The 12,773-nt window shown below is 41.6% G+C and overlaps 1 protein-coding gene across 1 annotated transcript in view; it reads right to left on the reverse strand.

Annotated features, from left to right (window-relative positions):
• Positions 1-1,405: 1,405 nt before the first annotated feature.
• Positions 1,406-12,773, reverse strand: part of LOC145418457 (uncharacterized) — a 149,901-nt gene continuing 138,533 nt past the window's right edge. The window contains exons 10-11 of the mRNA XM_080286874.1: positions 5,852-6,047; positions 1,406-1,541 (exon numbers count right to left, since the gene is read on the reverse strand). Coding sequence (XP_080143000.1) covers positions 1,406-1,541; positions 5,852-6,047 — 332 coding nt within the window. The remainder of the gene's footprint in view (positions 1,542-5,851; positions 6,048-12,773) is intronic.

Genomic DNA, 12,773 nt, shown 5'->3' on the forward strand with positions numbered 1-12,773 from the left:
GGATGGGCGTCTGCTGATAAAAGTGCTAGTGTGGGCGTCTTCTGAACTGACTGCTATTCTGTACATGGGTAACAGAGTCGCCGCATGACTGTTTTGTGATTCCCATTCTACCATACAGAAGTGAAGCTTGGACCTTGTTATAAGGACACAAGTCAAGAGTGAGAGCAGTGGAAATAAGTTGCCTGAGAGGAGCATGTGGTGTTATATGGGGAGACAGACAGAAGAACAAGGAAAAAAAAGGAGTTGTGTTAATAAGGCTGTAACTGAAAGTGTTAACAGAAATGCTCTAAGATGGTTTAGCCATATGGAGAGGATGGAGGATGAGAGACTGACTAGAAAAATGTATTTGAGTTAGGTGGAATGGGAGAAGGGGAGGGGGAGACCAAGAATGAGATGGAGAGATGGAATGGTGAGATATAAGAGAAGGGGATGTGAGTTAGAGAGACGGCAGCGAAATGGTAGAGGACAGAGCGAAGTGCGATTTGTTTGTGGTCATTCCTTACGAAACTTAAGCGTCTGGCATTAGATAGATACACCTTTTGGGATCAAACCTAGGCAAGGTTGTCTCTCTGACTGGGGCATTCAGACCATCAGACACCAGTATTTGTTATTAATTACTGCGAGTCAAAGCTGTCCAGTATATACTGTATATAAGTTATAGCTGTAATACGGCAATGAGCTGTTACCGGCCCATGCTGTGAGGTTTTTGATAATGTATCAGTTCCTCTACTAAGGCAGGGGCTCTCATTACCCACTCACTTGGATGTAATGCTTCCAAATTCTTCCTTCATGTCCATCATTCTTTTTCTACGGCTGCCCTCATCTCTTCCTATTTCTCCTATCCTCGCTGTCGCTGATTATTACTATCCTTTCCACTTCAGGTGGCTTTATACTGAAGGACAAGCCAAGCAGTTTCCTGTAACTCAGGAATCCAATTATAACGCTAAAGCTCACTTAATTTCGTGCAGCCATGACTTGGTATTCAAGTTATGTGAATAAACAAATTCCATCATAAGAAAGTAAACGAACTTTAGAAGCTACATCTTATACTCTTTCCATTCTAACTTGGCCCAGTTTTTAGATCTGTTGCATCTTATTTCATGTAGCTCAATGGTAGAAACAGACATTACTACGGCTCTACATCTTTTCCATAGCGCTGCTTCGTGGCCAGCATAATATACTAGTATTAACCGACTGCTACAGCTCAGCACTGAGGATGAAGTGATGGCAATTTTAGGCCAAGTTAAAGTAAAACCAGTATAGTACCCTCCCATGGTGACCAAAACTGCCGGGGATCATGAAGACGTCAGCGTACGATGATGGTAATGAAGACGGTACAAGATGGCAGTGTAGAGGGTACTGAAGACGGTACTACATGGTCCTGAAGATGGTACTGGAGACGGTGCTATGGGTTGAGGTCTAGTAGTTCCACAGGCCTGGACAAGTTGACAAGAGGAGGATTTTCTTTCAAGTAGGCTCGAGTTCTTCCCTGGGTGGTGCACGGCCTCCACTGATCCCGACCCACTGTGCCTACGTAGCACCTGGTGGATAAATGAAGTAAAATGATCCATGTGATAAAAAAAGAAGTAAAATGATCCACCTGATGAATAAGGATAGGAAGAGAATGATCCACCTAATGATCAGAGCCAAGAATAGAACAATCCACCTAATGAATAAAGACAGGAATACAATGATCCACATGATGAATAAATAAAGGAAAAGAATGATCCACCTACTGAATAAAGACAGGAAAAGAATGATCCACCTAATGAATAAAGGCAGAGATAAGATGATCCACTTAATGAGTAAGGCATGAATAGAATGATCCACCTAGTGAATAAAAACAGATATAATCAACCTAATGAATAAAGACAGGAATAGAATGATCCACCTGATGAATAAAGACAGGAATAGAATGATCCATCTGATTAATAAAGGCAGATATAGATTGATCCAACTGAAGAACAAAGGCAGATATAGATTGATCCAACTGCCGAATAAAGACAGGAATAGACTGATCCGCCTGAAGAGTAAAGTGAGGAATAGAATGATCCACCTGTTAAATAAAGGCAGGAAAAGAATAATCCACGTAATGAACGAAGGTGTCTGAAGCTCGCAGGAACACCCCCCCCACCAAAAAAAAAAAAAAAAAAAAAACACGGCGATTCTTATTCATTTTTTTCACGTAACACAAAATTAATGAAAGGAGGTTAACAGTACAAGGATGTAACTAGAAGGATCCAGCTGGTGCATAAAAGCGTGAAACTGGTAGCAGGGGAAAAAGAGAGAGAGAAAATAAATGATCCGTATTCATTTTTTACGTAGCACCTAATGGGTTTGATAGAGAGAGAGAGAGAGAGAGAGAGAGAGAGAGAAATCCCTATTCGTTTTTTCAGAGTAGCACTTAATGGGAACAAAAAAATCTGTACGAGGAATTAATGAAAAGGAACCAGCTGATGAATAAAGGAGTCTAATGGCAGCAGGAATAAAGTAAAAGAAAAAATATCATCATTCAGTCTGATCACGCAGCACCAGGTGAATGGAGGTGTCTAGCGGTAATATTAATTAAGGAAAACAATAAGAGTTACACAATTCCAACGTGACAGACCTAAAAGCACTCTAAGCTGAATAAACTCCCCTGGTAATCGCAAAAACAAAGTAAGAAGTCACTGCTGCCTAGTCACAAAATATGGCGTGAGTCACACAATGTTGTAGTTCTGAAAATGTTTTAAAATAAATAAAGTGTCTGGTGCTGGTGAGAATGAAGTCAATGGGATGCGATTCGGTTGCCCCCAGTGCCAAGTCGCTGTGTCCACGTAGACCAGCCTGGCGATTTGGTAGTTGTCAGAAACTGCTAACATTGGCTGTATTGATCTGATAACATTCGCTACAAAGGACCAGTACAGTGACTGAAGAACGTTCATTGAGCATGAAGGCTCCCCTTTCTACCAATAATCACATGGAAAATACAGACAACAGGAAACCTATTGTCTTACACGCAAGCTATCTACAGGATTAGAATAAACTAAACTAAAGATATTACCAACATGTGTGAAAAATGAAAGAAAATAGGAAAACTCTCCCCAGTCCACCACGCCCTTCCGGAATAAAATCTGTCAGAGAAAAATATGGAAAACAGTTGTTGGAACACACAAACACAGAAATACCGACTGTAAAGACTGAAGAGAAAATAACAGGACCTGATGGTGGGGTAGTAAATTATTAGTGGACATCAACTTATATTTTATGGTCATTAAATGCCTAACTGAATAGCAGAATATCTGTTACAGTCTTTTTATCTTAACCGGCTCAGATTTTGTCCTTTCTCAGCATATTTCACTTAGCTCAGTGGCAGAATAAGATAATGATGTGGCTCTATATCCTTTCCATACCACTTATTAGTGACAAACATCATATTCTAGTTTTATCCAATTATTACAGCTCAGTATTGAAGGTACAGAGATGGCGGTTTTAGGCCAGGTTAGTGTGAAAAGGGTATAATAAAGAGAAAACATACTGGGTGCAGGTAACTTCCTACCCCTATGTTGAAGTCTCCCAGTGTCAAGCAGGGTACGCTAGGGGGCAGAAGGGTGCGGATCTCATAATATACTCGTACACATACCCAGGTCTAGATAATAACCTTGCACGTACCTTGTGAATTGTGGTACAGGAAATTAACCACTTCACTACACTGAAACTCTTTTCAATATACTCTTGAAAGCATTAGGAAATTTTATTCAGCTTAGGAGAGACGTGTGTAAGTAAACTGACTAGAAGCACATGCAAAGATTTCATTTACCACTTAAAGTTACCTCTTTTCTGACTAAAAACACCTACTGTACATGCTTAGAGCTTCATTCACTCGGGACTTATCTTGGAAAGTGCATATTGCATCTCTAGTAAAATCTGCTTCCAAGAGATTGGGTATGCTAAGCCGACTCTGTACCTTCTTTACCCCTGCACTGTTGTTGACTTTATACACGGGTTTTATTCGCCCCTGTGTAGAGTGCAACTCTTATGTGTGGGAGCCTCCCCACATACAGCTCTTCTCAGTAAGGTGCAGTCAAAGGCTTTTCGTCTCATTAACTCTCCTCTTACTGGCTCCCTTCAATCTCTGTCTCTTCGCCACACTGTTGCATCTTTACCTTTTTCCTATCGTTACTTCAATGGTCACTGTTCCTCTAACTGTCTGCTTGCATCCCTCCACCTCTACGACGGGAGCGTAGCACCCGTCTACAGCAAACTTTCATCCTTTTTCTGTCCAACTCTCTAATGCAAGAGTTAACCATTACTCCCAGTCCTTCAATTATGCAACATGTCAACTCTGGAACTGTCTCCCTTTGTCTGTATTTCCTACTTCCTATGATCTCCAGTCTTTCAAACGCAGTGTGTCCAGACATCTCGAAATGAACAGATATTGAATTTGGCTCTCTAATGTACTGTTTTTGTTTTTTTTTCTTGGAAGAAACGGTTTGTGGGCTCCTGGTCTTTGGTTCCATCTTTCTTGCATTAAAAAAAAATGCAGAAAAAATTAAATGCAAAATAAATCCTTAGGCAGTGGGGCTGAAAGGCATTAAAAGTACAAGAGCTGTGTTACGCTACTTTTGCATTATGCCCCATATGAGTAATTAACCCTTTCAATATGATGACGTCTAATTTTCGTTTATTTTTTGCTATCTCTAGACAATTTTATTTAACTTAGAAATGGCCTCTTGTAATGAAGGGGTTTATGAAGCCTTTATCTAACCTCTCTATTCCATAAAAACTCGACTAAGCTGAATAAAATCATGAGTAAATAGTTAGAATAACACAGAAACGCGTCATCGTACATAAAATGCTAGCTAATTTCACAGTGTGCAGTCAGAGGTGACAGGCTGTTCCCTTCTCCCGCCTCTTTTTCATCGCTGAACTTATACTTGACTGTGATATAGTGGACAAAGTGCATATCATCATCCATCTGTGTGTGATGATATGCATCTTTGTTCACAACGCGCCATTCAGGCATCTGTGACTCCAGCAACGAGAGAGGCAGGAAAAGAGAACTGTCGTTTGTAGGCGACTGTACGTAACATCAGAGGTACAGTATGCAGCTCCTGATTCAGTCTCTCTCTCTCTCTCTCTCTCTCTCTCTCTCTCTCACCTGATCACCCGTTTACTGACACGGCAAAAATACTGACATCATATACTGACTCTGAACGGGACAGGCTGGGACGGTAATGAGTGGTTGGGTAGGTTGGGAGAAATACATGCTTTGAAGAAGAGGTTTGTGCAGTGTTGGATGGGATTTGTTCAGTAATGGATGGACATTGTACAGAGTAATGGACGGGTATTGTACAGTCCCTTCCTGTTTACATACAGGTGTCCAGTTTAAAGCAGTATCTTTAAAATTTTCATAACTTGTAGAATATTTCCCTAAATTAGTGTAATATGTGCCCGATAAACAAGGCCATTAAATCGAATATAAACGAAGACATCATTACCATACCGCTCGAAACGGGATACCTGTCTATATCACGGAACAGGATGGGATTGTACAGAGTATTATTATTGTTGTCCAAGTTCATCTCAAACGTGAACCCTGTGGACTGCAGGCTGACGTTGCCCTTTTCTCGCAGTCTACAGTCCTTTATTTGGTTGATATGGATTTAGTTGAGGGACTTTTGGATAACCTGACAGTCTATCCATCCGGTAATATTAGTGCCACCCCTTGAAGGCGTCCTTATCAAGCTGCACAATGTTGTAATGCTAACTGTAACTGAGCAGTGGATCCATCCGGTTATATCAGTGCCACCCATTGAGGGCGTCCATATCCAGCTGCGCAGTGTTATAATGCTAACTATAGTATACTCACCAAGCCAGTCGAGAACCCTCGGAGAAGCCACATCGTTCATGTGGTCTGCAGCAGTAGTCCCAGGCGTCAGAGTTGTCAGTGTAGCAGTAGTAGTAGCCTCCCTGCTGACTTTCCTGGCAGATGCCGCGATAACATCGTATCCCATTCACCGTAGACTCACCTTCACCGTATGGGTATTGTCCGTTGGTGCCGGTATCTACCAGTGGACAGAATTGTTATGAGAGACACGTAGTAATAACTAATATCATGAAGTGCACTATCTAATTCACCATAATCTCACGTTCACCATAAGAGTTATATCTGTCAGTTCTTTTAGTGTGCATTAGTAAAGAAAGATACCGTTAAATCACCCACGTGCAATCTACTGCATGAGGTTGATTAAAGCAGATGATCAACCTTTTGCAAAGTCCCAGTCTTCCCGTAAAACACAACACTTAACAATCAAATGTACATCAAGGTCCATAGTTGTTTTGGTGGTGTACTGGACGAAGATTATGAAACACCGTAGCTCAGTTACCGCAGTTGCATTTCACTGTATAAGTATTGTTCACTGGTTCTTCCAATGTATATACCCTTTTTACTTTAACTTGGCCTAAAATGGTCATCTCTCCATCCTGCATACTGAGTTGTATCAAATGATCAGCACTAGAAGAAGTGCTATGGAAAAAACGTAGAGGCAGCGCATTGTCTTATTCTGCCACTGAGCTATCTGAAATAAACTGCAACAGGACGAAAAACTAGGGCGCAGGTAAACGACTTCTCCTATGAGGTCGTCTCTTAGTTTCCCTGCATTATTTTGTTTCTGCGTCTCAGTGTGGCATGTGCTAGTGCTTCATTATGCATGCTATGCTGCTTCGGTCCATCCTACAAGCAGGGCATATGTCACCTAATCTGGTAACTGAGGAAGGCTGCTTGATGTCCTGATCTAACCCTGTCTAGGTGAACCCAGTCAGCTCTGATAGGTGGATATCGGGAGGGGGGGCTTGTGATCCAGTGTTCTGATCGACATGCTATATTGCCCTACGTGTGAAATGAGTATGTAAGTGTTTCTGCATTGCTTGCGTTGGAGTGTCTGGAGGTGGGATGGTGGTGAAGAGAGTCTGGTTGCATGGTGACTGTTTTATGTGCCTAGTCGTGTGATGTGGCTCTGTCATATTATATGACCGGGGTGCTTTGTGCTAGCACACTCTGCCCCTTAGAACTGAGTGCTTCGCCTATGAAGATAATCTTTAGCAGGACTTCAGGCTTAAAGTGGAAGTGGTAATTGGTACTGGTGCAGCCAGTGATGAGAGTAGCGCGTTGTTCTGCATCGGTTGCAGGGTGTAGTAGAGGGTGTTAAATAGGATGGGGGCACATATCAGGGAGGCATAAGACAAAACTGATCTCATATGTTTTTTGTAGAGCAGGGAGAGTATTTCATTATTTCTTTCTGTTGCCCAAAGTTTGCTCCTGTGCGGTGAGTGCATTGAGTGTGGTGGTTGAGAGAGAAAGGAGTTGAACAGAGTCATTAAAAGAAGAGGAACTGATGAGAGGAAATGCCATGTACTCTACCCTGCTTAGTAAAGCTGTGCGTGGGAGCCCCATCCCTCCAAACATAAGATCTTTACTCCATGTAGGTGCAAATAAGATACCTGTACAAAATCAAGAGCTGTGACGAGTTAAGGAAGGCACGGAATCAACTTAGCACACAATCTTTTAGATGAGGATTTTTAAAGATAGGTAATGTGATCTGTCCATGATACGTCCAGACAGAATAAAACCTCCAAGCATACTGAAAGAAGACGAAGGTTTGTGCATTATTATAGTGATATATTAAAAAAAAAATGGATGCACAATTACAGCCCTGTTAGTGGAGTGTCCCTGGTGGAATCCACTCTGGTGGTCAGAAGGAAGGTTATGAAAGGAAAGATGTTTTAAATACTTTCTGTTAATGATAGTTTTCAGTTTTTTTACCCTCCACCTGACGAACTCAGAGAAGGGTATTGTTATCACTGGGATCAACAACAATAGGTGGCATAGAGATTTCGTTTCCGGGCCAGAACTCAGAAAGTATTAATTATGGAGTCATGAAATTTAACAGTTGTGTCTTATACTGAACTGGTGCCTTTTGATAGGTAGAATGCTGTGTCTTAATTGTTTTTTCTTAATTAAAGAGTAAAAAAAAAAAAAAGTCTCAGATTTCAGTGTGACCTGCGGAAGGAATATGAAAAGAACATCACATTTTCGTATTAAAATTTTGTAACTACTAAACCTAGAAGGAAGAAATTGTACATGATAAATGACTTTATGAAAGTCTAATTATGTATGAAGTTTCATGGCCGTACCTTTTATGTAATCATTGAAAATGGCTGCCTAGATGCAAAAAGCACGAGTCATAATATCATCAGACCTTCTCGTAACTTCATTATTACCATTGATACACTACTGAAATCTTTAGGTTTTAAGATCTCAGTGTTATACAGAGGGGGCGAGGGCCGTTATGCGCTTGGTTAGGTGTGCAGGGAGGTGGGGGATATGTGCTTGGTCAGATGGCGGGTTGCAACAGCGTAGCGTTGCCTATGTTTTTACTTACAAGAAATTAGACTGGGCCATAGTTAGAAGGATGAGAACTGTCATCCTTCTTTGGACAGACTGAATGAGGGAGAACTTCCATCAAGAAGGAAAGGTACAGTACGTGTTGATAGGTGAAACAGTTTACCTAGGCAGGGTATCAGCACTGAAGCATAGTTTTTGAATACGTTGTAGGGATCCCGCAGGCCCGTACACCTTGTTGGTATTGAGGCCAGAGAAGGCACAAAGCAAGGTGGTTGAAGAAATTATAATGTCAGACATGAGGCAGTCGGTGGAGCGTGGGAGCACATGGAGGGATAGCATCTGAATCATCCCAAGTGAAATTCAAGGAGAAAGTCTGGACAAAGAGTTCTACCCTTATTAACCCTCTCTCTCTCTCTCTCTCTCTCTCTCCCCTGCGTGTCTGTGTTATATATATATATATATATATATATATATATATATATATATATATATATATATATATATATATATATAGTATATAGATATATTACTTAACTAACCCTTTAATGCTTTTCTCTTCCCCCTCCTCCTCCTCCTCCTCCTCCTCCCCAGGCATTCCTTACATATTTTCCCCCGTGCATTCTTCTAATATCCTGCTTTCCCCAATTCATTTCTCTTCACACAGAGAGAGGAAACCAAAGCCTGACAACACACACAATTTATTCTGCACCTCTTAAATTAACTAAACAAATAATAGCTTAAATAAAGATCTGCTTCATTCGAGAGTCCCTGACACATTGTGTATAACGCCTTTAACACGGTGACACCTTTCTTTTAATATATTATTGTTGCTGATGCCATCCTTTCATTTAGCTTAGGGAAGGTCTTTGTTAGTGGAGGGATTAATGAGGGCAATATCCAACCCCTCCAGTTCGAACAAATCTGTCTACTCATCAGCCAGTTCTTTTCTCTGCACTATCAGCAACGGTGGCTCCCGGGGCAAGAATACTCCGTCCCAACACTTAAGGAGAGGGTGACCAGCCCCTGCATGGCATTATGTGAGCAATAAAATCCAACATCCCCTTGGATGTAGATCCTTACAGACTCAGTTCTGTTGGAGCGCCTTAACCCACTAAACCACAAGGCGTTAACTGATAATATGGTTACCATCCAGCGTAGTAAATGGTTTACTAATTCACAGATAACACTCCGGTTTGTCACTCAGTGCAGATTTACCCGAACGTAGCACTACATAGAGTGAGTGGATTCCCCACCTACCTGCCATCCTATCTACCTCAAAATGAATAAAATCATCAGGAGTAAGCAAGAAATAAATTAAAATGACGCCCACAGACTCAAGGAGCTAAGACTGAAGGTTGTGGGCAGGGGGAAAGGCAGACTGGAGTAGAGTATGAGAGAAGTTGCCAGTTGCGTATAGGAATGACTGAGAATATCGCCTAACTCTTACATTAGAAAGCTGGCTGGGAAAGGGGTGAGTGTGCGTTGACAGACAGGTGCTGCATTCCACCATGACTGAAGAGGCATGTACTAGCGGACGTAGTAATGGCAAAGTGACGCAACATTACGGTGAAAAGAATTTTGAGTGAAGGAGGCAGTGAGAAGAGGGAAGTAAAGATTCCACACTGTTGCTATTGTTGTTGTTATCATTATTATTATTGTTATTATTATTGCTCTGGTAGGTGGGGGGGCTCACTATCCACTCACCCGATGTAGTGCTGCTCTCGGGTGTCTGCCCTTTCCTCTCCTCCATCCTTCCTTTCATTCTCTTCTGCCTTTCATTTTTTTCTCGTCGTTCTGCCTAGGGTGACTTTACACTCCCTCCTCTGTCCTTCTTTCCTTCAATCTTTCCTCTTCCTTTTGCCTCTGGGTGACTCAAGACTGAGTGACAAGCCAAATGGTATCCTGTACACCAGGAAACCATTTACTACGCTGGGTGATAACCATATAACCAGATTTTGGCGCCTGGTGATTTAGTGGGTAATTACGGCGCGCGCTCCAATCGGATTGAGCCATGAAGGTTTATATCCAAGGGATGGTTGGGGTTTATTGCTCACGTAATGCCACTCAGGGATGAGTGAGGCTGGTCACTCTCATCTTAAATGTCAGGACTAACTTGCCTAGCCCCGGGCTCCTACGCTCCTCATGGGGCAGCGAAGGATTGGATGATGGATGCGTGAATTGTTTTTGCTATTATTTTTGTTATTATTATTATTATTATTATTGTTATTGTTATTGTTATTATTATTATTATTGTTATTATTATTATTATTATTATTATTATTATTATTATTATTATTATTATTATCATTACTGCTGTTGTTGTGGCCTCGTGTTTACCCAGACGTGAACCCGGTGGACTGCAGGGATGAAGCAGCCCTTCTTATGTAGTTCACCATCCTCCCTTCAGGGTATAGGGAGGGGTGGAGGGACGTTTGTATAACCAGGCAGAGGTTATATTAGTGTCAGTGAGTGAAGGCGTCCCTCTCCATCACCACCCTATACTGAAGTACTGTATGTTGTGCCTACCCCCCCCACACATGAACGTTGTACCCCACACGTGATTGAAAATTATCCATGTACTGTGGAGTCAGCATCAAAAGTCATGACGCTTCTCCTGCTTTTTCCTCCGTGTCTGGTAAATCCGCTGCAGTGGACACTGATGACACTGGTCCGTGGCCAAATAAAGTCTAGCGTTGGTCGCTGTGGATGGACCACACTGATTTTCAACGTCCGTGGAGAAAGAAGCAGACAAGGAAACATAAATTTAGGTGCCGATCTGTATACAGCGTCAGCAACTGAGAAGAAATGGAAAAAAACAGAAAAGCACTGAGTCGGTTTGGCGCACCCAACATCGAAGAAGGTGATCTTGCCAACGAAGTAATGTGAACTGGATTGCACGAGTAACAGTGTCATCGTGAACTGTCTTACGTACAGTAGAGGAAAACTTTGAAATACCAGTAACAGGTTCTTGTTAGATAAATTCCTGGCTACGACTTATACTCTTATCCTGTTATTACTCTCACATGTCCTAAAACTGCCATCTCTTCATCTTTAAAGCAAGGACAGAATAAAAGATTTAACACTAGACTATTATGCTAGTCACAAAGCAGTGCCATGGAAAGGATGTAGAGCCGTAGCATTTTCATTTTCAGCTACTAAGTACGTGAAATAAACTGCAAAAAGGACGAAAATCTGGGCCAAGTTGAGGTGAAAAGAGTAGAGTAGTAAGATCAAAGAGTCAGAGAAACTGGCTCGTATTCTAAATGGCACTGAAGGCTTCGTAACTCCTCTTTCAGTACTGTTTACAATACATACTCAAACTCAACCTTAACATTCACTCGTCATTGGTTGTCTCATTACCGCCCCTTGCAAAGTGAATACTGAGTTGTAAAATGCAAAATAAATCGCCAAGAAAGAGTTATCACGAATTTTCCCGAGCCTCTTGGAATAGGCCTACGACTGTACGGCTCACAACTGTATATCATTCCATCACTTACCTGCACCACACGCGTGGTTGCAAATCTTCAGGCACCTACCAACTCCACACTCACTACCGCGTCTATCCGTCCAGTTAAGAACACCAGACTGGATTAATTACCCTAATCTTTGGCCCAAAACCTTCTGATAAGGCAAAAAGGATTAGGTAATAGATGATTCTATATAATTTTTTTTTTTTGTTTTTTTAAATAACAGAACGGAGGAAGGAAAAACAAATGGAGAAAAAAAATTATCCATACACCAGATTACTGGTGTCCTCTGTTCACAAAATATCTGTAACAGTTAGACTTGAACAGTTGTAGGTTGAAATTTGGAGGAAAACAACTCTGGGGAAGCGAGTTCCAGAGAGATGCAGTTCGGGGAATGAAAGAATTCTGATAGGCAGAAGTTCTGCAATATGGTTGAGTGACATTCCAGTCATGAGCGCTACCAGATGCCCGTGTAGCACGAGGGAAGGCATGGAGAGGTGGCACCATGGACGCAACTTCGTCTGAGCATTTGCCAAAAAAATATCTGTAAAATAATGCAAGGGAGGCAACATTCCTTCTTACCTGCAGGGGAGGTAGTTTATATGTAATGGCAGGGTTGTTAATGATTCTAACAGCTTTATTCTGAATTTTGTCTAGTTGTCTTAATGCAACCTCTCCACAACCATTCCACAAGGGTGAGCAATATTCAAGCTGAGAGCGCACATGACTCTTATAAATTATAGCTAACTGCTCATCGGCGAAGAAGTTACGGACTCTGTACAATAATCCAAGTTTCCTACTACTATTCCCATGTCACCTTAACTTGGCCTAAAATCTCGCCCTTTTGCAGCTTATATTTCAGAGCTCAGTTTCAGAATAATACAGTACTTCGGCCTGCATCCTTTCCTAAGCACTTCTTT

The sequence above is a fragment of the Coenobita brevimanus genome, chromosome 114, assembly GCF_032717465.1.
Source record: "Coenobita brevimanus isolate Jiangsu-jjx chromosome 114, ASM3271746v2, whole genome shotgun sequence".
In the NCBI taxonomy this organism is placed as follows: domain Eukaryota; kingdom Metazoa; phylum Arthropoda; class Malacostraca; order Decapoda; family Coenobitidae; genus Coenobita; species Coenobita brevimanus.